This window comes from Neomonachus schauinslandi, chromosome 4, assembly GCF_002201575.2.
Source record: "Neomonachus schauinslandi chromosome 4, ASM220157v2, whole genome shotgun sequence".
Lineage (NCBI taxonomy): Eukaryota > Metazoa > Chordata > Mammalia > Carnivora > Phocidae > Neomonachus > Neomonachus schauinslandi.
Window position 1 is genome coordinate 11,454,990 of NC_058406.1, and position 23,579 is coordinate 11,478,568.

The following is a 23,579-nucleotide window of genomic DNA, read 5'->3' on the forward strand; positions in this document are numbered from 1 at the left end:
ATAAATAAAATCTTAAAAAAAAAAAAAAAGATTAAAAAAAAATCACATGGGTATAAATATCTGAACCAGGATTCAAATTCAAATGTATTTGCCCCCTTGGCCCATATGCTCCACCCTCCCTGCACCATCTCAGGTTAGAAAGTCATTCCCAAAAGCTTATTCATGGGTCTGAGCATCTCCCCATCTGCCCATGTTTGCCTTCTAGGACCAACCTGGCTCACGTTTTCCTTGACCCATGACCTCCTTTTGAGGGATGAAGGATGCTCTGGTCCCCCCAGATGTGTTCACATCTCCAGGCTCATTCCCAGGTGCTTCTACTCTCCTGGGTGATTTGGGTTTCAATGAACATTGGCCTCCCCAGCAGCTACCCCTCCTCTGCAGCAGCCATCAGACTCCACGTGGGAATCCATGGGGTTCCAAGAAACGTAAATCCCCAACCTGGCTACAGAGCTAAAGCACATGACCTGGGCTAGGTCTGTCAGCACACCCCACCCCCCTGGCCACTGTGATCAGCCCAGAGGTAGCCACGTGACCCAAGCTGGTCTAGTCAGAAAGCATCCCTGGACTTTGACAGGGAATGCTGGGACAAAGACAATTCCCTCCTTCCATGTTGGATGTGAATGAAGAAGCCCCTGGAAGCCTTAGGATGAAGACAATACCAAGGACAGCCGAGTAGAAGAATGGAAAGAGCTGAGTCCTCAGTGACATCAAGGAGCTCCTGGATCAAGCCTTGCTTGAAGCCCACCCTGCCCATATACTTCTTAGTTATGAGAACTGTGGTAGGCTGAGAAATGGTCCCCTAAAAGATATCTACATCTTAATATCTAGAACTTGTAAATGTTATCTTCTATGATAAACAAGGGAGGGGAGATAGATTTTTCAGGTGGGATTTAAGTTAAGGATTATGAGATAGATTATCTGGGTGGACCCCAAATGTAATCCCATGTATCCTTATCCTTGGGAGGCAGAGGTAGATCTGACACAGACCCACAGAGGAGAAGGCAGTGTGACCACAGAGGCAGAGACTGAGTGGTGTGGCCACAAGCCGAGGAAAGCTGGTAGCCACCAGAGCTGGAAGAGGCAAGGAACCATTCTCCCCTGGAACACATCCCTGCTACAGGGCAGAGCACGGCCCTGCCGACACCTGGATTTGGGCCCAATGATACTGACTTTAGATTTCTGGCCTCCAGAACAGTCAGAGAATACATTTCTATTGGTTTAAGTCATCTCGTTTGTGATCATTTGCTACAGCAGCTATAAGAAGCAAACACAAGAGCCAATAAAGTCTCTTCGATCTCCAAGCCTAGTTGAATCTGATATTTTGTCAATTGCAGCCCAAAGCTGTCTAATTCATACCCAGCACTGCTGTCTCCTCCTCCGGTTAAGAGGTGAACTCTCCCCACTGGGAGGCAGCCAGGGAGCCTCCTGACCTTTAGTTGGAGGAAGTGGGGCTGGGGTGGGGGCAGCATCAGACAGCCCGCAGACTCCAAGCAAAGGCATCATGAGAGTTTATTTACAGAAAAGTCACAGCCACCAGGGCCCATGCAGGCTCTGGCCAGAAGACCCCAGATATATATATCTATATACATATAGGTCCCAGCACCCATCAGCACGAGAGCTGTCCCCAGCTGGGCCCCTGCCAGAGGGACCAAGAGTCAGGCAGCGTGAAGGGAGTGGGCTCCAGTCCTTGCCAGCTGTCATAGGTCACCTGTGCAGTCCCTCTGTGGGAGGAAGAAACTGGTGTCGGCCCTGAAGTGTGGACCTGGAGGAGTGTGAGGACGGGCTGTACTCTGGACGCAGGCCGTGGAACACCAGCAGTGGCCTGGGGCTTGGGACACTACAGGTCCCTGCAGACCTGTGCAGGAGCTGGGCACGGAGCCGGCGTCCCAGGCCATGGCTGCCCATCATGCGGGGGGCTCTCCCAGTTTGCTGGTGGCACTTGTGATCCGCTTATTCTCTCGGAGGTTTCGAAGGCGGGCACTGAGGCTGCTGATCTCTTCCACGTAGGCCTGGGGCACCCACCCCTTCTCGCCATCTGCCAGGCGGACCCCCTCCAGCCAGCCTAGGGGCACGCAGGCCAGGAGCAACATCAGTGGCATCAAAGGGACTCCAGGGCCAGGTCTGCCTTGTCTGCGTCCCTGGGCCAGAGGTGACATCATCCCAGCACCCCAGTTCCAGGAAGGACCCTGCCTCTAGCAGTCTTATAGATGAACTTCTGACCTGTTTTTCCTGACATCCTCTAAGAAGGGTATTTCCCATTCTTTCCCATCAGTCACTCTGCATCCTCCAGCTTTATAAGCGGGAAGTTCCTCCTCTTGTCTAACTTGATTCCTGCATGCTGTGGTTGATCAACACTTGCACAACTTTTTCCTGTGATGTCTTACACATCTAGCCACCTCCTGCCCACCCAGGTCCCATCAGGAAGGCCTTCCCAGGAGGCCCCTCTCACCATCACTGGTTTGGGTCCTCACGGCCAGGATGTCAGTCTTCTCCAGGGTCAGCTCGTCCGGCTGCAGAGCCTTGTATGTCCTGACACACTGAACCTGGGGGTGGTCTGACAGCCCAAGGGAGAGCGAGGGAGTCCCCGGGGGGGATGATTGGGGGCGAGGAAGGGTAGGAGGAGGAGGGAAAGGGGTCGGAGGGTGGGTGGTGGCTCCTGCTGCTTCATTTGCTCCGCGCCTCCCGTTGCCCACCCTGGCCACTGTCCTCTTAATGCTAAACACAAGCCCTCGGTGAATCCAGGCCCTCCCAGCTTGGGTTATTGCCCAGGGCTCTCACCTCCCCAGCTCAGTCTAACACCTTGACGCTGACCTCCAGGCCAGTGTCCACCTGCCCCCAGACACCCCCCACAAAACAGTAGTGGCCCCTTCCTATGCCCCTGCTACTATCCAGGGCTCCCTCTAATCCATCCTTCTCAACTGGGACTTCCCACTCCTCTGAGTAAAATCCAAAGTCCTCCCCACAGCCTACAAAGCCCTGCATGGTCTGGCATTGCGTCCTCGCTAGCCTCCCCTCCTCCCTTCTTTTTCCCCTCCCCCTCCCCACGCCCCTTGCTCATGAAGCTCAGCAACACTAGCTGCCCTGCTGTTCCCCCAACATTCTGAGCTCCCTCCTGCCTCAGGGCCTTTGCATTGCCTGTCCTCCTTCCAGGAGTACCTCCCCCCAGAAGAGGCTGCCCCTCTTCATCCTGCAGGGGCCTTCCCTGACCACCTCTCTGGAGTGGGACGCTCACCCCACAGCCCAAACAGGACTCTTAGCCCAAGCCAGAGAACCTGCTTCGATCTAGGCCCTAGGCTCTTTCTACCACGGTAGACAGGCTGGCAGTATTGCGAAAACCACAGGCTTTGGGGCCAGACCTGGCTTGAATCCCAGCTCTGCTCCACACTGGCTGTCTGACCTTGGGCAAGTTACTTAACATTTCTGAGCCTGTTTTCTCAGATATGAGAAAATGAGTCTACAACAGGGTTATCATGAGGACTGAATAAACTAAATGCGTATTAAAGCCCCTTACATTGGGCCTGATGCATGGCAAGCATGGGTAGAAACCAGTTCCTTTCCCTTCTTCGTTAGCTCAGCCCTAACTCCCCCGCTCAGAAACCCTCAAGAGCAGCCTGGTATCCACTATATCGGGGTCCCTCTCTGAATTGGGCAGCACTCTGGCTTACCGGCCTCACTCACTTTCCTGATATGGAGGAAAGAAGCCTCCATATCAACAGAGCTGATCCCGCACCCCCCACCCCCTGGCCACTTTGGTTCCTGCCCTCTTTGCAACAGAAGTGAAGGTGGAGACAGACCTGGGCTCTAGCCGCAGCTCTGCCCCTTACTAGTTGGGTGAACTTGGACAAGTCACTTTAACCTCTCTGAACCTCTGTTTTCTAACTTGTAAAATGGGTTTCTGTAGGGATGAAATGGGAGGATACAAAAGGCTTTGCCATCTCCAAGGTGTCGCCTGAGTACATGGTGGTCAGCCTGGCCTCTGTAAATGTTGTCCCTCTTCCAAGGATCTGCACAGTGGCCCCTGACTGGCCCAGGCCGGCCCCTGACTGGCCCAGGCCAGCTGATCTCTCTCCCCGCTGGCTCTGGCACCAGGATGGGAGGAAAGGGGAAGAGGAGTGCGGGACCCAGCTGGGGGGATGCGGGCCTTGAGGCGGCGGGTGGGGGCAGGGGGAGGCAGGCTGCTACCTTGGCCCTCGCTGAAGACCTCCTTCTCCTCCTGGGAGCTGGAGGGGCACATGGCTGAGATCCATCGCTGCTTCTCACTTCTAGGGAGGGGGAGGCTGAGTTGTCACAATGCGCAAAGTGCAATCTCCCAGGGCCAGAGTGGCGAGACAGGGCTGGGAGAATTGGGGTATGATGTCCAGACTCAGGACCCACCCAGGGCCCGCCCCACAGCCCTGTCGGTCCCCAAGCTGGGGCCCCACCCAGCTCTGAGCATAAGAGAGCAGGCCTGGAAGCCTCTGGACACCAGCTCCGCCCATGGCCTGCCTTATGCCCCTGTCCCCGCAGGCAGACTTGAAAGGCCTTGTGCCTGCCCGGCGGGGTGGGGGGGTCCTCTCTCCCCACACCCAAGCCCACTCACTCAGTCCGGGCCCTCAGCAGGAACTGGTGCTTCGCATGTGGCCCATGGAGGAGCTGAAGGAGGAACACGTGGCCGGGGATGCCTTGGAGCTTCAGGCTCAGATCCTTCACCTGGAGCTCGGCCATCTTGGCATGGACAAACACGGCAAACTTTCCTAGCCTGCGGGACCAGGGGAGGTGAGGTCAGCCTGGCTCACCCTCGGGACAGGGGAGTTCCGATCAGAAGGGAGTGGCTGCCCCTCTGGCTCCCTCCCCATTGGCTGCGGAAGGGCATCACCCCCCTAACAGCCAGCAGAGGCCCCACAAGGAATGGGGAACACCATTCCCGCGGGCTCCCTGACAGAAGTAGAAGGTGACAAAACCCAGTCCCTGACCCCAGGCATGCTTTCAGGTTCTCTCTGAACTGCTCCCCGCCCCCCCGAGTCCCTATTCTAAAGAGCCAACGGGCAGCCCCCCAGATGAGACCCCTGCGCTGCTTAGTGTTTGACTCTCGGACCGGTGTAGAAGCTGAACTTTGTCTCTTGTTTGCCGTTCTATCCCAGTGCTTGACACTGCCTGGCCCATAATCTGGGTTCAATAAACACTTGTGGGAAGGATGGGCAGGTGAGTGGGCCCAGGAGGTCCCACAGATTCCTTCTTCTCAACCTGTCTAAATAGAAGTCAGTATCTCCCACTCCAAACCAGACACCTGCCCTGTTCCCCATTCCAGGGAAAGACTCCATCAAGTGGCCCAGGAGGAAACTCTGCCATCATTCCAGCCTCTTCCCTCCCTCTCCCCGCACACCCCACCAGCAGCTCCATCCTACCGAACTCCCTATTGTCCCTGGAGTCCACACAAATCCCGACCACTTTGGGGGCATCTACTCTCACCTGGGCAATTGTAATAGCTTCTGGTCTCTCTCCTTCCAGTCCATTCTCCAAACTGGCCAGGAGTAAAATGTCACTCATCTGCTTAACTCTCCATGCTCCCCATGGCCCTCAGAAAGCCCAACCTCTGTACTATGACTTTCAACAACCCAACTTCTTTTTCTTGACCTTCCCCTCTACGAATCCAGCCGTATTAGGCTTCATCATCCCCCAAACACACTCTGCTGTTATACCTTACTGTGACTTTGCTATATCCTCCTTCTCCACCTGCTATAAACTCCTTCTCCACCTGGAAAACTACGTATCCTTCAAAACCCAGCTCAAATGTCCCTTCCTCTTTGAAGCGTTACTGATTCTCACCCCATACCAGAAGTTGCTACAGTAGGAGTGCACCTTTTCCCTCAAAACACTGACCAGGTGGTTATCAGAATGTATCATCATTGTCCTGAGAGCTCCTGTAGGCAGAAATGTCTGCCTACAGTAGCACCCATCAGGGCCCGGAAGAGAATAGGGGTTCGGTGACACTTTAGTGAATGAATGAATAAACCAGGAATGAACCCTTCCCATAGTCTAAGAAGTCCTTTCTTCATCACATCCAGCCTTAAAGCTTACCTCACTCAGAAAGACTTCTCCCTCATCCCAAACTGATACCAATCACAGCTAATACGGAGTGAGTGTTCACTGCGTGCCAGGCACTGTGCTAAGCTCTTTCCATGTATTACTATCACACTGAGTGAGTGTCCCTACATGGTAGCCTCTATGTTACAGATGGAGGATAAGATAATAACAATGGTTAAGAGCCTGGGATCGGACACCGGACAGACCTGGCCTCCTGGCCCCTGCACTTACTAGATCCATGCTCTTGAGAATAACAAGGGAGCCTACTTTCCAGGGAGATGCTTAGAGGACTGAAGAGAATAGTGCACACAGGATGCCTGGCACAGGACAGGTGCTCAGTAAATGTTGGCCATTATCAGGATGAGTTGGGGCGGAGCTGGGACTCCAGGACGGTGCTCTTAATCTCTGCTCTGCAGACAGCCCAGCCCTTGGTTCTCAGGTCTGGAAAATGGACTGGCCTCACATCTCTGCCTTTTCTGGGGGAACCTCCAAGGCTCGGGGTGCTCCAGCAGCCCAGACAGGGGCTCCCAGGCCTAGTGATGGACTGTTTGGGAGCCTCATGGTGGGGAAGAAGGGACCTGGCTCCGATCTACTTCCCGCACCCTGCCCAGACTCACTCCTTCCGCCGAGAGAGCAGCAAGCAGTCGTTGAAGAGGTGCAGGTAGACTGCCTTGCTGGACAGCTTCAGCTTGGCGGGGGGTGCTGCGGGCAGTGGTGCCAGCTCCATCAGTTCCCCATGCCGAACCAGCCAGCGGGCCTGAGAGATCAGTGGGAAGATCTGGAAGGATGGAGGGGGCCAGGGGGAGGGCAGGTCAGGCCCGGGACAGCAGGGCAAAAAGCACAGAACAGGGGAGGGGTGGGGCAGGGGAGCGAGGAACTGGCCTGCCATGCTCAGGGAAGGAAGGAACAAGAGCAACCCCTTTGTGGCCCCCATCCCGCCAGCAGCAGGCATGCACCTTGCCCTCAAAGTGGATCTTCTTGCTCAGATGGATGAGCTCCTCTGTCCTCTTCATGGACTGCACACTGGCATTGCACTCTTGCACCAGCTGGGGAGGCCGTGGGTGGGTCACCTGCGGCCCCCCCCCGCCCCCCCCGCTCCCAGAGCCTAGCCTCAGGCTCCCACCTGGGGACCAGAGGCTCTGATGGCTGGGGCTCATTTAGAGATATGCCGGGGATCTGGGGGCGCCCTGGGGAGCTGAGCTCACCTCCTTGAGTGCATTGAAGGCTTTGGTGGCCACGTCTTCGTCTTCAGAGCCCTGTGCTGTCCGCTTCAGGATGTTCTGGAGGGTGGGGTCGGCGCAATGAGGCAAGTTGGGACCTCCACCCATAACCCTGCCCGCCTGTCGTTACCCAGGAGGGGCTGTGGAAGGCACAGGACCATTCCCCCCTCACAGCCCTCACTGTAGCCGGGTGCCCTCCAGCTACCTCCACCAGCATCTTGAGGCGGGTGATCCTCTGAAATGGCAAGATAAGGAAGGAGGTGAGGGGCAGACGTTGGCATACGGGAGACTCCTCCAGGCGAGCCAGGATGCCAGGGAACTTGGGGTTCTCCAGGCTGGAAGATGGGGAGGGGCCTGGGGTCACAGATAGGCTCATAGATCCTATGAACCGCCAGGATCCATGACCCCAGCCACCCTCTTGATTTTTCAGGTACCTCTCGGCATATCCTTCCTGCCCCTTGGGGTTGGGTCTAACCTGATCCTAGGTCAGAGAGCCCTGTTCAGGAACCACCCCCCTCCCGGGTCACCGGTCCTCCGTACACCCTTCCGCCTAAGACTCCCTTTATCTTCCCCTCCCCCCCTTCAGAGCCTCCAACCCTACAGCAGGCGCTGGTAGGTGCGCTCCTGGTAGGCCTGGTTGGTGACGTAGGGCAGGTACACTCGGCGGAAGGCTGGACAGTGGTGCAACACAATGTCGCACACGCTGAAACGCAGGACATCTGCCTCTAGCCGCTGCTCCAGGTCCTGCAGAAACCTGAGGGGTCCGGAGAGGGGTCAGGGTCAGGGCCAAGGAGAGACCCCAGACCTGGGAGCCGGGCCAATCACAGGCTTTGTCCCCGCCCCCCCCACCTGACCAGACCACTCCCTCACCTCTCGCTGGTGCTCTTGACCTCGGGCAGTTTGGAGAACAGCCATTGCTTGTCCTGCACCCCCAGACATTCGCTCAGCTCAGCAGATCCTAAGAAGTGACCCACGGCCACCGACAGGCTGTGGATGTATGAGGCCTCGGACGTGATCAGCTCAAACTTGGCCTGAGTGAGGGCGGAGGCGGGGTTGAAAGGGCCCGACAAGCCCACCCCGGACACTGTGATCTCACTTACCACCCCCCCCCCCAACCCCGCCATTCCTTTACCCCTCCCCCTGCTGTCCAAGCCCTGGACACCATCTCCTTAGATACCCCACCTCCGATGACCTGGTACCTGACGGGTGAAGGGGACCACCTCTAGCCGCGCGCAATTGCTCAAACTCAACTGAAGACCTTGCCTGAGCCCCTAGCTCCACCCAACAGGCCTGCCCCTCCAGCGGGGAGCGCTTCATTTAGCCCCGCCGCCGCCCCTCGCCCCGCTCAGTCCCTCGCCCACCAGGCGTTTTCTCTCCAGAGGGCTCTGCCCCTCCGGGTCCTCGCTTTCGCGGTCCCACCTCGGCCGGCCCAGCCTGACTCCGCCCCTCCGCTGGCCCTGTTGGCCCCGCCCCTGGCCCCACCCCTCCGTCCAGCCGCCGCTCTCGACGGCTGCTGCGGCGCTCCCGGCCCCGCTAGCAGCCTGCCCCACCTGGTCAGGTCCGTGCACCCACCTTTCGCATAGACGGCCCCGCCTTCCCCGCTGGGTCCCACGCCCACCTCCAGCAGTGTGCAGTCCCGAGGGCCCGGTAACCCAGGGCCTGAGGCCCCGCTAAGTCGAGGGACCACCCCCCTATCACGTCCTCCTGGCCCCGCCCCCTCTGTGGCCCCGCCCCCGCGGGCCCCAGGGCCACCTCCCCGGCTGGTAGCCCCGCCGGCCCGCCCCGCCGGCCCCCGGCGCCCACCTCCTGCAGTTTGCAGTCGCGCAGGCTCAGCGTGGCCAGGACGCCGCTGCCGCGCACGTCGGGGATGTCCTGCCACAGCGAGAAGGTGGAGCCTCGCGCCGAGCGCTGCGCCCGGAAGGAGCTGCTCGGGGAGAGGTTGGCGCGCGGCGGCCCGGGCCCCTCCTCCGCGCCCTCCGCCTCGTCCCCCGGGCCCTCCTCCTCGCGCTGCTGCCGCCGCAGTTCGCGGGCGCTGGCCACGTCGCTGTATTCCTGGTAGAGGACCGCTGGGCGGGGAGAGGGGCGGGGGAGGGCCGTGGGGCGCCCGCCTGCCCGGTCCGGCTCCTGCCCGGCGCCCCGAGAGCCCGCCTCACTAAACGAGCCTTTCGGACGGTTCGGGTAGCGGGACACCGTGAACTCGTTCACTCACTCACTCCTTCCAGAAACACTGCTTGCGCACTCACTGCGTGCTAGCCACTGTGCTTGCTACGGAGATTCAGCTCTCTTGCCCTCTCGCAAGATCCCAACCTCTCAACTCTCCAAACCCGCAGCCCCCCAGCCCCTTCCTCCCACGTACTGTTAAGGAGAAACCGTGACTGGCGCCGCTCGCTGGCGCTCCTGGACCCCGGAGCCAGCTCTTCCGGCGTGTCCAGCCTAGGAAAGGGACAGGGTCAGGGCCCTTTTTGGCCGGCACCCCTCCTCGGACCAAGCGCGGAGTGGGAGATGGTACCTGGGCTCGGGCCAGCCGCTATGGCCCCCGCTCGGGTCAACAGGGGTTGGCATCGCCAGACCGTCCACCCTCATCTCTACACTGCGCGACTCCCTTCCAGATGCTTTTCCTGGAGAGGGCGAGAGCTGAGGGTGGGTGGCTCCAAGAATGGCGCTGGGCACTGGGGTGCCACACTCCAGCTGACCAGCACCCCGTCTCGGGTGTGGGCCGTGCCCCATGCTGCCTCTGGCTCGCGACCTGCTCTTAGGGCCCAGGGAAGAAGCTGGTACCTTCCCGAGCTGCACCAGTGCCTGACCCTGGGGTCAGCACCCTGGCTGCTGAATTCCGCCCCAGGCGCAGGGAAGAGTGCAGCCGGGTCATCAGCTCAGAGGCTGAGAAGCGCCTCCGCTCAGGCCCCTCCAGGCCTCCTCGGGGGGGTCCAGACAGCTCCAGTGGCCTAGGCTCCTCTGTGCTCAGGGCCTGCTCTGCCGCCTGGCCAGGCTCCAGGAAGACAGCATGGGCTTCAGGGCTGCCAGGGAGCTCTTCACGCTGGTACACCCGCATCTTGCGCCCTACGGGGGAAGTGGGGCAAGTCTGCATCCGCTGGGCGCTCTCTCCACTCCCCGCTGCTGCTACCCTGTGGCCCTGAGCCTCTGAGGGAAAGGTCAGTGTTTTTGCCAGGATCTGGTCCCCCCCGTCCCCCGAAAATGGGATCCACAAGAGGGGTAGCAGAGAGAGCACAGTGCTTGCCTGCAGTGGGCAAAGGGCCAAGGAGCCCAGGACAGCCACTCATTTGCAGTGCAACCTCCAACACCGGCACCCCTCCTCGGACCAAGCGCGGAGTGGGAGATGGTGCCTGGGCTCGGGCCAGCCGCTATGGCCCCCGCTCGGGTCAACAGGGGTTGGCATCGCCAGACCGTCCTGCATCCGCTGGGCGCGGATTCAACAGTCGCGCAGTGTAGAGATGAGGGTGGACGGGGAGGGAGGACGTTCCAACAAGTCACCAGTCCTCCCTGATTTCCCATTCTCTTCGCACTAGAATCTACCACTTGTCCTGCCTGTTTGGGGAACTCTGGGGCTTATGAAGCTTAAAAGAGCCACCCGACTTCTCCCCTGCCTGTCCCACTGGGCCACCACCCCTCACCCAGAGTGACTCACAGGCAGACTTCTTCTCTGAGCCGTGACTGGCCCGGCGCTGTGGCTGTGGGTGCTGGGGACTCCAGGGTCCCTCCAGAGCTGGGGGCTGAGCACTAGGACAGTGTGGCCAGCTGCCAGCCCTGCTGGGCCGCATCGCCCCACCAGTGGAGATGTCGGTGTCTGGGACTTCCGGGGATGGCGGCCATGGCAGCCCTTGGAGAGGAGCAGGGGTCCCCAGGGACCAGCGGCTGCCAGAAGCCCGCAGCTCCTCTGGGGCCACAGGGAAGAGATCCAGACACACAGGGCTCGGGGGCTGCAGGGCGGGCAACTCTGCAAAGGACAGGCTCTCCTGCTGGCACACAGCTACCGGGTGGCGGGCAGAGCCACGTGGCCCAGCCAGGTGGGACTTGAGAGTGGCAGGTGGCCCACAGTCCATTCCTCCTTTGCTCTGCCACCCACCTGGGCCTGCACGGGAAAAGTTATGAGAGGCAGACACAGAACAGTAGGGCTGGCCAGCAAGCCACCTCCGTCTCGGAGGCCTGGACAAACCCTTGTGTACACACGTGCGCACACTCACGCACCTAACTGCATAGTAACAGCTAATATTTACTGGGCACTTACCGAGTGGCAAGTGCTGGGCAAGTGGCAAGTGCTTTATATATATTATTTCATTTAATCCTCACAACCCTGACTTGATGCTATTTTTATCCCCATTTTATAGGTGAGGTAGGTGAGGCACAGACGTTATTTGGCTTATGGGGGGAGCCAGGATTCAAACCCAGGCTGTCTCGCTTCTGAGTCTGCGCTTTTAACCACCTTGTGCATTTTCAACTCTCACTGACCTATGATCAGACACACATACATGCGTTGTCGCACAATCCATGTATGTTCCAGGCACATGCACACACGTTTTCTTCCAAGTACACACCTGGACATACACACTCTCATAGGTACACTCAGACACTTCAAAGCCACAGGCTCACGCATTCACGCACTTTTCACACAACTACATATATTCACACAGACTCTCTCACACACACACACACACACACACACACACACACACACACACTGACCCATCAGATATTTATGTACCCACTCAAGCTTTCTCACACTCCTGTTCCATTCACACTCACACATCGAGATACAGACACAAATACACGGGCCCAGAAGTCCTTGCTTTGGTGTTACCCAACCTCCTCTACCATGCCCAGAGTTGCAGCCTTCTGCGCTGAGTGGTGCCCACACCCTGCCAAGCTGGCTGGGAGGGTCACAGACTGGCAGGCGGGCCACCACCCAGATCAGGCTAGGCCCTCCCGGGAGAAGGGCGGGAGATGTCCTGGATCCCCCACTTGGGGCGAGAGAGGGGTTCTTCCCTACCCAGGGTTCCCAACCCCAGCGATCGAGCCAGGCTGACCGGGTCCTCTCTGGGCAGGGAGTCATCCCCAAGGAGTCTGTGGGAGCCTCGGGACAGGCCTGATGATAGAGGGATCCAAGCCCCCACAGCCCTTCCCCCTGGCCCTCCACCGGCTGCCCTCCTGCAGCCTCTCACCTCTCCAGCCGAGGGCCGCTGCTGATCTTGTTCTGCTCCTGCTCCGGCGGGAGAAGCCCTCTCTCTGCCCAGCTGGCTGGGGGAGATCCCACCCAGACAAAGAGTTTGATTCATCAAACCCTGTGGTGAGGCAAGCGGTAGGGAGGGAGGGAGCAGGCAGCGGGCTGGGCGGGGGCCTACCCTAGCCTGGCCTCACTGTGGGCAGGCGGGGCAGCAAGGACCCCCCCAGAGGCCCCCTCTGGCCAGAGGAGCAGTGCCCAGCCTGGCAGGGCAAGGAGACCCAGGGGACAGAGACAGAGATAGAGACCCAGAGATACGGAGACCCTTTAGGCAGCATCTCGGAACGGGAGACCCCAAAACACTCAAATCCAGAAAACCACAGACGCCGAGACATTCAGGGACCCAGAGATGGAGACAGAGACAGAGACACTGAAAATTTCACAGACCAGATACTCAGAGGCAGATGCAAAGCCCAGAAAAACCCCGGGAGACAGAGGGACAAACGTTTTGTGGCCCACAGGGTTGCCAGTCTAGTGAGGGAGCTGAAAATGAAAACAGTTACAATCCGGGTTGGCAGGAGCCAAGCCAGAGGAACCATCAGCGCTGGGCTCAACTTGACCTGAGCATTCCAGGAAGGCTTCCTGGAGGAAGTAATGGCTAACTGTTCCGGCTGAAATAGCCAGAGATCCAATAAACATCGATAGGGAGAAAATCTTGACCTGAGAGAAACAGTGACAGCGTCCGTGACCAAGGGATGAGGGGGGGATGGAGGAGAGGACCCAGAGGGGGACCACTCCATCTGCAGAGCCACCCAGCTGCTGCCCTGCTCTCTTCAGTCCCTGCCTGGGATGGGGTGGGGCTGCTCCTAAGAGACAGTTACCCTCCCTGTCCGTGTGGGCAGCTTAGCTTGTACCTTAAACCTCTGTCCATCTGAGCACGTCTCTTTTTCCTCATCTGGTAAATAGGCTAGTCCTGCCAGCTTTAAAACACTAACACGAGAATTAATGATAGCACACGTAAAGCCCCTCACACAGAGTGGGAGCTTTGTAGTTGATAGTCATTCTCCTGAATATTGGGATTAGTCTTTCTCTAGTCAGCAGGTGGCTTGGGTCGTCACACGGATGGGGAAACTGAATCAGTGAGGATGAGGCCCACCCTTCTTTGTAGGAGCATGTGGAAGGAGACTTGGGACCACTGCCGGCCAGAGAGGTCTCTTTCTCTCCAGGAATCTGAAGTCCTCAACATAGAAGTCCTACTTGCTTCTGTGGGGACCCATGTGCAAGAATATACACGTGCTTCTGCTCCCTTGTATTCTGGGAGATCCTCTCCACTTGGATTCAGGGAGCCCCTGGAAGGCAGGGAGCACACCCCCCCCATACCCTCCTGAGTTACAGGGATAAGTGAGCAAAAACATGGAAGCCTTGGGGCAGGAGCACCCCCTATTAAAGGCTTAGAGGAGAAGCCTGGGTGGATGCCAGGGGAAGGTGGTAGGTTTTCTGTAGAGAGGAGGCTGGAGGCAGGTCCCTAGAGGGAAAGTCAGGGGTGAGTCAACCTCCACCTCTGTCCAGACCAAAAGGCAATGGGAATGACCCATCTAGCTTGGATACCAGCCCTGTGGCCTTCCCAAGATGTGGCCCGCTCAACCTCAGTGCTCGGGACCAAGGAGCGGTTGAGCTGTGTTCATACTGTGTGCAGCTCATCTCTGCTAGAAAAAAAAAAATAAAGGAAAAAAACCTCAGGAAGAGAACTGGCCCCAAGTAGCAGGCTCATTCCCTGCTCCAGACAGGATCACCGGATACTCTAGTGGCAATGGTCATTCTGGAACCCATAGGGGAAAACCCCTGCCAAGGTTCAAGCCCAGTGTTGACACTACCAGCCGTGTGGCCCTAGGCGAGTCATAGCCTGTTCCTGGGCCCCAGTGTCCCCACCTGTAAAGTAGCATGGAAGGTCCCTCCTGGCTGCCCCCTCTAGGAAACTCGTGTCATCATGAATATCTCTGCGGGCAGAAGGACAGGCAGGGACCAAGGAGGGCCCCATCCAGTGGACACTGCTAATCACATGGACAGTGGGCCCACTTGGCAAGGCTGGCAGAGAGGGTCTCTGGATACTACTATGGTTCAGGGAGAGCACCTCTGGCTTCCTGTGCCCAGGATTTCCCTGCCTCCCTCCCTGGTCCCCCTTGCCCCGATGCCCAGAGGAGTAGGGCCCTGCCATGGCCCCTGTGCCCCTTCAGGGACAAAGCCGAGTGGAAGGTCATGGCTGGAAAGGGGATCCAGGCCAAACAGGCTATGGAGCCCCAGGAGGCCATAAGTGGGTGGGAGCCAGGATCAGAGGCCAGGCAGGCAGCACAAAGGACTCACTCTGGGAAGACTGGCGGGAGGAGGATGGGACGGCAGGCAGCAGGGTGGGGCCCTACCTCAGCCAGGGAGCTCTGTCCAGCCTCCGACACGGTCCAGGGCTCCAGACCACCTGGGGGCTCTGGGGTTGCAGCTGGGTCCTCGGGGGGCTATGTCAGCATGGCCCCTGAGCCGGGCAGTGCACGATCCTGGGTATTGTGTGGGGCGGGGAAGGGGGAGGCGAAGGCGGAGGGAACCTCGCAGGCGGGCAGGCGGCTGTCTCAACGTGCCTGCTCCCCGCCCCCCTTCCCCAGAACCGGTTTGGCCAGTCTGGGGTACAAGAGGGGGGCTGGAACAATGGGAGTCCTATGCCCGGGAGAGGCTCTGAAGGACCCCAGACCAATGTCCTAAAGATGGGGGAAGCACTGCTTTTCCGCCCAAGAAACAAGTCACCCCTCTTCTGAAGCTTCCCAAATGTAAGACATGCTGGGGGAGGAGAGGCTTCACAGAGAACCTCCCAAGCCTTGGACTTCTCAGGTACCCTGAGAACTCTGCAGTTTGCTGACCCTCCCGGAGCTGGCTACAGCACCTATAAAATAGGAACACTCGTTTCTATGGTGGAGAGATGGAAATCATGAAAGTTGGTGATGTGCATCCAGGACCATCCTGGCCAACCCTCCCAGCATCACTGCTCCCATGAATGACCCATCCTTTCCTGCTGCCTGGAATGACCCACCTTGCCATTTCCAATGGCCTCCTCCACCAGGAAGCCTTCCCAGACTCTAGCCCACACCGAATAAGCCCTCAATAAACCAATAGCCCCAGTAGAACCAGCCTCCAGTAAGGAGGCTGCAGCAAGCATGCAATCTTCCCAAGCCCATGAAAGGGAAAGCTGTTCTGTTCCCAATACTACCTGCCATTTATTTAAGCACTCGGCAATTGCCAGACACTCAGTGTTAATATCAATATGTACACAAATACCAATACTCATGTTGCTCATAACTTATTGTACACCATGTGCCAGGCACTGTTCTGAGCACTTCACATCTGTTTACAAGTTTCCCCCACTACCCAAAAGTAGAGTGTTCCTACGAAAGCTTTCCTAAGCCAAAATGGCATAAAACAAAGAAGCAATTACCATTAGTGTATATGGAAAAATGTTTTTAGCATTTCCATACCCCAAAAATAACCTCTCTTAGGCTTTTCCGATACTTGAGGACACATCTTGCTAACAGATGCACAAAATAAATTGAGATAAAACACAGATGCCCCAGGACATAGCTCAAAGCTCTGTTGGCTTGATCCTGAGATGCTGAGTGCCCGGCCAGGGAAAACTTTGGTGTGGCAGGCTCTCTGCTCAGGGTGTGTGCTGCCTCTATAAAGGATTGCTGCAAAACAAATGTTGAACGCTATTTTCCCTTTTTCACCTTTTTCCGTAAAAGCAAAAATTTTCTTTGGATTTCTTCCGGTTAGTGAAAACAGGTACTAATAAATAGAAGTCTACGGTGAAAGCCAAGTGGTGTAATGCAAACTTCTGAAAAGCAAGGGATACTGTATTCATTCAATCTCCACCACAACCCTGTTACTGCTCCCACTTATCAGATGAGGACATGAGGCTTGTACGTGTTAAATCGGGGGAGGGGGTTATCCCATTCAATCTCTCATCAGCTCTATGAAGTCTCTATTTTATAGATATGAAACTGAGGTCCGAGGGATTAAATCACTTGCCCAAGATCATACAGCTAATAGGTGTCAGAACTAATATTCAAACCCAGGTCTTTGACTCAACCACCAACCTCTGTCCTTAGCCACTGCCCAGGACTGCGTCACCAGGCTTTTGGGAGAATCTGGTGAAAAGTGTGTAAACGTCCGTTGGGAGGTGTCTCAGCTCTCCTGACTAAACCGTTTTACTATTATTCATACACTGCCGGCCTCCATGAGCATATGGGGCAGGTATCCAGGGCCCAGATCCCAATGTACTCTCCCCCACCAAGTGGTGACCACTCAGTACTGAGTGATTAGGGTCCCTCCACTCCCTTGGCCTCCAGAGCATCCAGACAATGAAGAGACACTGCACAGTGTGTGGAAACCAGGTGTCCATGGACAGGTGGCACACTGGGGGGCAGAGAGAGGTTTATTGCCAGCACTGCACACAGAGCAGGAGACGGGGACAGGGAGAGGGAGGCAATGCAGGACTAGCGGTCTTCAGAGAGCTTTAATGCTCTAATCCTCTCACCCCAGTTCCGAGGCCGACCTTGGGGTCGCTGGCCAAGGTACTGCCCAGACCCCCGGCCAGAGGCAGAGGACCCCAAATGGAAGGAAGCATCTGGGGAACCCAGGGTTCTTGAAGGGCAGTCCCGCCTCACTCGCGCCTGGTCCTGGGCTCTGGAGACAGCGCCCCTGCTGCAGAGGACAGGAAGCATGGTTTGGTCAGGCTGAATAGGCTGGCCCTGGAGAGCAGAGGGGACTCCGGTGGGGATAATGTCATAGAGGGGGCGGGGGAGTGGGCGGAGTTTGGTGAAGGGCGGGGCCAGGCAGAAAGGAGACGGAAGGGGGCCAATTCTCCCTCTGGGAGAGGCCAAACTAGAGGGCGGGGCAAGAGAGGGCTGAGCTAAGGCGTGGGGGCGGGCCGGGGGCGTGGTCGGGGAGGGGCCAGGGTCCGTTAGCAGTGCTGACCTAAAGCAGCGCCTCCCCGGAGTCCGCAGGCTTCTGCATGGCCAGATAGCGCTCGCGCTTTATTTTGGTAACCAGGGCTGCTGGAACGTCGGGCACGAGCCAGGCGAGGAGGCGCACGGAGACCACCACGTGCTGGGGCCAAGGGGGAGCCAAAGAGAGAATGAGTCCCTTAGCTACCTTAATTTATCGAGCGCTTACTAAGTGCAAGGCACCATTCTGAGGTTTCCCGGGTATTAATTCACTTAATCCTCACAACAACACTAGGAGGTGAGTACAGTCACTATTCCTGTTTTACAGGTGAAGAGACTAAAGCATAAAGCGGTTGTCATTTGCCCAAAGACACGGGTATAATTCGAAACCCGTAACACTAGGGACCCTGGTAGAGACAGAGCTGGAGAAAGGATCCTAAGCAAAGCCGGAGGGAGCATGCCTCCTCTCCTTCCTCCAGGTCTGTTGCCCAAAGATAATAGTCGTAGTCGTAGTGCTATTAATTTATTGAGCACCTACAATGTGCTGGACACTGTGCAAGTGCTTGGCACCGAATCTTCATAACGACCCTATGAAGTAGATCCTATTCTATAGCATACCCCCCGTTTACAGCTGGTCGGCGACAGCGCTTGAACTTGAACCCAAGTCTGCCCCCCACACACAAATAGCTGACCCTACCTCGAAGGCGACGATGAAGCCCAGACGCACGGCCAGCAGCTTCCAGTAGAAGAGGGTGAGGTTCCCCTGTGGGTCGAGAAAGGCCGCGTACCTGAGCTGAGGAGGGCGCGGGGTCCGGCGAGTCTCTCCCGCCCCTCCAGGCCCTGGTGCCTGGCCCCGCCCCTTCAGCGGTTCCCCCACCCCAGCTCCGCCCAGCTGTCCGCCGCGCAGACTCAGCTTCCTATCCACCTAATTGGGCTCCGCCCCACCCTCCCACGGGCTCACTGCTCCGCCTCCAGATTCAGCACCCCGCCCCCCCCAGCCAGGCCCCGCGCGTCCCCAGGCTCAGCGCTCCACCCCTCCCAGACAGGCCCAGAGCCCCTCCCTGAGGCTCCCACTTGCAGGGCGTGAGGTCCTCCTGGGCAAGGTAGGCTGGAGGTGCGGGCGCAGTTATGCAGTTGACAAAGCTGCACAGTAGGCTGTGTGTTCCTACTGGTACAGGAGACAGGAGACGCATTAGGTCCGAGGTGAAGGCGAGGAGGAAAGCCTGCAGGGTCAGACGGACTCCAAGGCCCAATCTCCCAACTACCCCGACCTGGGTCCAAACCCATTCCCGTGGGCAGGATGAGCCTGCGCCCAGAATCCTAGAACTCTACCTCTTATTTCCCTACCTCTAACCCTGGAATTCAGCCTCCATTTCCCTATTCCTAAGCCACCTTTCCGGGTCTCTGATCTCTATTTCCCCCTCTGACCCTGTATGCCCCTCCTTTGCCTCATGCTCACATTCACAATGACCAGAAGGTGGGCCATGGCCTCAAGCAGAGGCAGCCAGATTCCAATGCCCTGTGCCCGCTCAGCCACTGGCCTCCAAAACTCGTACAGGAACTTGTGGGTCCAGTCGGATCTCTACCCAGTTGTTGCTGAGCAAAGCAAGCAAGGGTGCCAGAGCAAGGGCCCAAAGCCCCCTCACCATGATGAGGATGGCTGCAGAGCTGGTGTGTAGGTGAGGAAGGCAATGTGGGAAGTGGGACTCCTTCAAGCCTGTCACTGGGTTCTGGGCCATCTGTGCGCCCAGAGTGGCCAACGCTGGACGTGCACACTCCTGTTCAAAGAGGCAACAGATGTGCCTCCTGGGGCCCAAGAGACTGGGTGTCACAACCCTGGGGTTGGGGGAGCCCCCCATCTTTTTCTGCCTGTGCAGGGAGCTCTGGAAATACAGGAATGAGGTCCACATCATTTTTGTTTCTGCAGGGCCTTTCCCCCCAAGGTCCTGGCTAAAAGCCTGTGGATGGATGCATGCATGCATGCATAGATAGGAAGGTAAACAGAAATGTAAACAACAAATGGATGCACTTCTGGGAGAGGGCTGGATAGGCTGATGGATGGGTGGGCAGTAGATGGACAGATGGGTGGGTAAACTGGACAGGCAGACAATTGGCAAATCTCGATAAGTGGGTGCCCAAGTGGGTGAGTAAAAGGGCAGATGGGTGGATAGATGGATGGATGGCTAGGTGGATGGATGACAGACATTAGGATGGATGAATAGATAATGGATAATGGGTAATGTACTAGTTCACTCAATAACTGTTAACTGACTGGGGCACCTAAGTGGCTCAGATGGTTGAGCGTCCAACTCTTGGTTTTGACTCAGGTCATGATATTGGGGTCATGAGATCGAGCCCCACGTCAGGCTCTACACTCAGCGGAGAGTCTGCTTGAGATTCTCTCTCTTTGTCTGCCCCTCCCCCTCTCTAAAATAAATCTTTAAAAAAATAACTGTTAACTGCGGGCGCCTGGGTGGCTCAGTTGGTTAAGCGACTGCCTTCAGCTCAGGTCATGATCCTGGAGTCCCTGGATCGAATCCCGCATCGGGCTCCCTGCTCGGCAGGGAGTCTGCTTCTCCCTCTGACCCTCCTCCCTCTCATGCTCTCTGTCTCTCATTCTCTCTCTCTCAAATAAATAAATAAAATCTTTAAAAAAAAATAACTGTTAACTGATTGCATACTATTCTGCAGTAGATACTGGATATGATGGGGTGAACAACCTGGACAAAGCCCAGTTCCTGATGGAATCACAATCTAGTTGGGGAGACAGACGTCAAATGAATAAGCACAAATATGTTATTGTGAAAAAGTCTGATGAAGGAAATGATGCTAAGTAAGGAGAGAGTGGAGGATCAGTCTGTGCAAAGGCAGGGCCATTCTTTAGGGCACATGAGTTATACACCGCACTATTCTAGAGGGCACCATTCGCATTGACTTTGCTACCTCAATGTTCCCTTTCTGCTTTCTCGGTCCTCCCACATCTATTTAACCTCGTGCATCCTATATGGTATAATACAACCCCCTGGAAGGCTTTAAGGAGGGCAATGCATGATGTGATTTGTGTTTTCAAAAGATCACCCTGGCAGCTGAAAATGAATTAAGTAGGGCAAATGTGGGAGTAGGGAGACCTTGGGAAGGCTACAGCAGTGGTCCAGGTGAAGCAGTATGGCTTGGACTGGGGTTGGGGGTGGGGGAGGAGCAGTGGTGGAGAAGGAGACAAGCAAACAGATTCAGGATCTATGATTAGGTGTTTGGATAGGCTGGTGGGTGGCTGGCTGGATGGGTGGATAGAATGCTTCTCCCCTTCCTCCCTGTTCCAAAGTTTCTCTTTGAGATCCTAAATGTGCCCAGTGTTTAATCTCACCAAACCTTGTATCATTCTGATATCAGGGGAGGGTGGAAAAGTAATCCAGGAGGTGTGGGGAGGAGCCAGATTTGGATCCTGGAATGATGGACTCCAGTCTGGGCTCCTCCCAGCATGCCTTGTGGTCTCTGAGAACTCTGGGAAATGGAGTTCTGGACCTGGCGGGCTGAGCTGGGCATCACCTCCTCTTCCTGGAAGCCACCGAGGTCCTAGGGATGAGCCAAGGGGATGCTCCTGCACTTCCAGTGCTCCAGGAAGGCCGTGGCTCAGAAGGACATGAAGATGCTGAAGAACACAGTTGCCAGATAGTCAGAGAAGTAGCCCTACCGCAAGGGAGGGAGAGAGGACATACTGCAGGGCCAGCACTGCTTTCCCTGCAGCCAGGCTCAGGTGTCTCAAACACCTACCCATGCCCTTGCTCTTGTCCCTGGCTCACCTTGCCATGGGGCAGATCTTGGAAATATTCCACATGGCACAGGTGTTGCAGAGTGGGCACATGAGGAAGGCACCCTCACGGCCCAGATCTCTTCCCTGGGAGCAAAAGATGTCCATCGTGGGAGGGGCTGTTCCTAAGCAGCAGCCGATCCGGCCCACCCAGCCCATCTCTCTGCCCCCAGCTCCAGCCACTCATGGTGTGTTGGTGCCCATGGCAATAAAGCCAGAGATAAAGACCAGGGTGCCCACAAGGGCGGCAGACAGGCTAGCAGCCAGGCTGTGCAAAAGCCTGAAGAGGTGACAAAGTCCGCGAGCCTCCAACTCTGCACTTGACCCCAGCTTCCGGTCCCCACCCCCGGTGCCCGACTCACCTAGCCAAAGTAGATGGCCACCTTCTCCCCAAAGTACTCTCATACGAGGTACAGGGGTTGGTGCTTGTGCTAGCATTTCCAGCAGGCCCAGTATGAGCACAGCAGTTGGCGAGGGTTGGGGTCTGCTCCAGGCACCTGATACCTGGGCAGTTCACAGGGGCCCTGGGCACATGAAAGGAGGGAGGGCTGTATTCCCTCCTGATGCCACAGCGGTGGAAGAGAGCTGAGCTTGTGTCTTCTCCACTTCATGCAGTGGGAAGGCTGCAGGGTAGACTCCCTCGGCCAGCACACAGGCAATGGCCATATCTGTGCGTTTCTGCTCCCTATAGACCGCCACCTGCCAAGAGAGAATCCTGACATCAGCTCCCTCCCCTTAAGGTCCCACTCCACCCTCCTCAGGAAGTTGTTTGTGTGTCTCCCCTGTCTCTGCGTGTTGGAGAAGTACGAGTCATGGGACTCACTGCCTAGCAATCGGCGAGCAGAGCAGGGGTCAGAAGCCCTCTGTCCAGTGCGAGACCTAACACAATGGGATTGCAGGGTCTAGTCTCTAGGCTGGTGACAGAGGGTGGAGACGTGCCAGTTGCTAAGCCCGAGAGCCCAACTACCCACAAAGCTCAGCCTGGGCTGGTGTGTTCCAGCCAGAGGAGCATCTGAGGGGGATTGAAGAGGTGGGACTCAGGCACCGGGAGCCGCTAGGGCACAGACTGGCTAAGGCCTAAAGTGAGCGAGGCGACAGTTGCCTCCCTGCGGAACCTAGGAGCAAAGCGCCCCGCCCCTCCGCGGAAGGCTCCGCCCCGCCTCACGGGGCTCACCGGGAGCTGCGGGCTGGGAGCGCGTGGAAGTCCAGCGGCTGCGGGGCCACGTGTTGCTGCAGAGAGTTGCACAGGCGCAGGCGCCGCAGCGGCTCCCCGGAGCGGTCCGAGGCCAGGTTGGAGGGCCACCCGCACCAGGCGACACTCCGCACCCGGGCCGACCCCTCCCGGGCCCACGACTCAGTCTCAGTTCCTCCGCGTGGAACCAGAGCAGCGCCCAGGGCGCGCTCAGCTTGGCGAAGGGCACGGTCAGGGCGCGGCGCTGGGAGGGACCGCGCCCCTGGGGGGCCAGGGTCTCCCGGTGGGCCAGAGCCCGGAGCCCCTCCCCCTTGCGACCCCTGGGGGTGACAGATCCCGTTCTGCGCGAGGGTCCTTTCGGCCTTCAAAAGCGCTTTGACGCGCGTTTTCTCGTTTGAGATTCCAACGAGGAGGGAACTAGCACCCCCATTTTATAAACGTGGATAGACGCTGAGTGGGCCGGCGTCCTAGAGCAGTGGCTGCTCTTCCCCAAGTATTGGGCGCCTGCAGTGTGCCAGGCCCTGGGCTGAGCGCCGTACACACTCCGCCCACTTAAGCATCACAGCCCCTCTGGGGGACTGACACGACGGTAAAGCCCATTTTTACAGATGAGGTGGTGCAGTCGCTTGCGCAGGTCACAGAGCTTGTTAGGGGAGCCCGCGCAGCCGGTCTCCACCGCGCGCGGGTTCCGCTGGAACTCACACTGCCAGCGCCGCCGTGGGGGGCGGGGGGGGGGCACAGCGGCTCATCCGGCAAGAGCACGAAGCCTGCCCCCCCGCGGGGGGGGGGGGGGGGGGGCGGGCAGTTAGGACCGGTCTGCCTCACTTCCCTCCTGGGCGGGAGGCAGGGGATTGGGTTTATCAGTCCCAGTGAAGCCAGAAAGAAAGGAAACGGTGGGCTGCAGCAAGAGGGATTGGGTTTAGTTCTGAGGAGGAACTGCCCACTGCCCGTTGCAAGCAATGGACCAGAGATGCCACGGGATTGCTCGCGGAGGGAGAGGGGATTCAGGAGAGGGACTGTCGGTTGGCTACTCTGGCCTCGGGTGACGTGGGGCAAGAGTCCCGTCTGGCCCAAGTCTCACCGAGTTCGGTTTTACCGCCGCGGAAAAGGTTGCCCCTGGATTCTGAGGCACAAATGC

At 57.6% G+C, this 23,579-nt stretch overlaps 1 protein-coding gene and 1 long non-coding RNA gene across 9 annotated transcripts; both read right to left on the minus strand.

The window, feature by feature from the left end:
- Window positions 1-1,444: 1,444 nt before the first annotated feature.
- On the minus strand, window positions 1,445-15,019 carry ARHGEF19 (Rho guanine nucleotide exchange factor 19). 8 transcript variants are annotated; one of them, XM_021684056.1, is made up of 17 exons: window positions 14,877-15,019; window positions 12,461-12,536; window positions 10,930-11,373; window positions 10,062-10,343; window positions 9,793-9,901; window positions 9,640-9,716; window positions 9,087-9,349; window positions 8,154-8,314; window positions 7,885-8,037; window positions 7,489-7,618; window positions 7,269-7,343; window positions 7,020-7,109; window positions 6,681-6,841; window positions 4,580-4,738; window positions 4,183-4,277; window positions 2,450-2,554; window positions 1,445-2,062 (listed from the first exon to the last, which is right to left on the minus strand). In XM_021684056.1, the coding sequence occupies exons 3-17, from the start codon at window positions 11,342-11,344 to the stop codon at window positions 1,905-1,907; spliced, it is 2,433 nt and encodes an 810-aa protein (XP_021539731.1). In that variant the 5' UTR covers window positions 11,345-11,373; window positions 12,461-12,536; window positions 14,877-15,019; the 3' UTR covers window positions 1,445-1,904. The 8 variants fall into 8 exon arrangements, with proteins under 8 accessions (XP_021539731.1, XP_021539732.1, XP_021539730.1 ...); XM_021684057.2 differs by lacking the exon at window positions 14,877-15,019 and having other exon boundaries at window positions 1,445-1,721; window positions 1,856-2,062; window positions 10,930-13,704; XM_021684055.2 differs by lacking the exon at window positions 14,877-15,019 and having other exon boundaries at window positions 12,461-12,609.
- A 1,858-nt stretch (window positions 15,020-16,877) lies between these two features.
- LOC110574699 lies at window positions 16,878-18,205 on the minus strand. The gene is made up of 3 exons (XR_002479979.1): window positions 18,139-18,205; window positions 17,473-17,604; window positions 16,878-17,246 (listed from the first exon to the last, which is right to left on the minus strand). It is a non-coding gene; the product is annotated as an uncharacterized LOC110574699 (long non-coding RNA).
- Window positions 18,206-23,579: the final 5,374 nt, after the last annotated feature.

Excerpts from the sequence above, each read along its gene's own strand:
- ARHGEF19 (XM_021684056.1), bottom strand. The coding sequence starts at position 11,344 with ATGGACTGTGGGCCACCTGCCACTCTCAAGTCCCACCTGGCTGGGCCA. Across the intron at positions 7,110-7,268 it reads CCTTCAATGCACTCAAGGAG|CTGGTGCAAGAGTGCAATGC; the intron begins GTGAGCTCAGCT and ends CGGCCTCCCCAG. Across the intron at positions 4,739-6,680 it reads CTGCTCTCTCGGCGGAAGGA|GCTAGGAAAGTTTGCCGTGT; the intron begins GTGAGTCTGGGC and ends CTGGTCCCGCAG.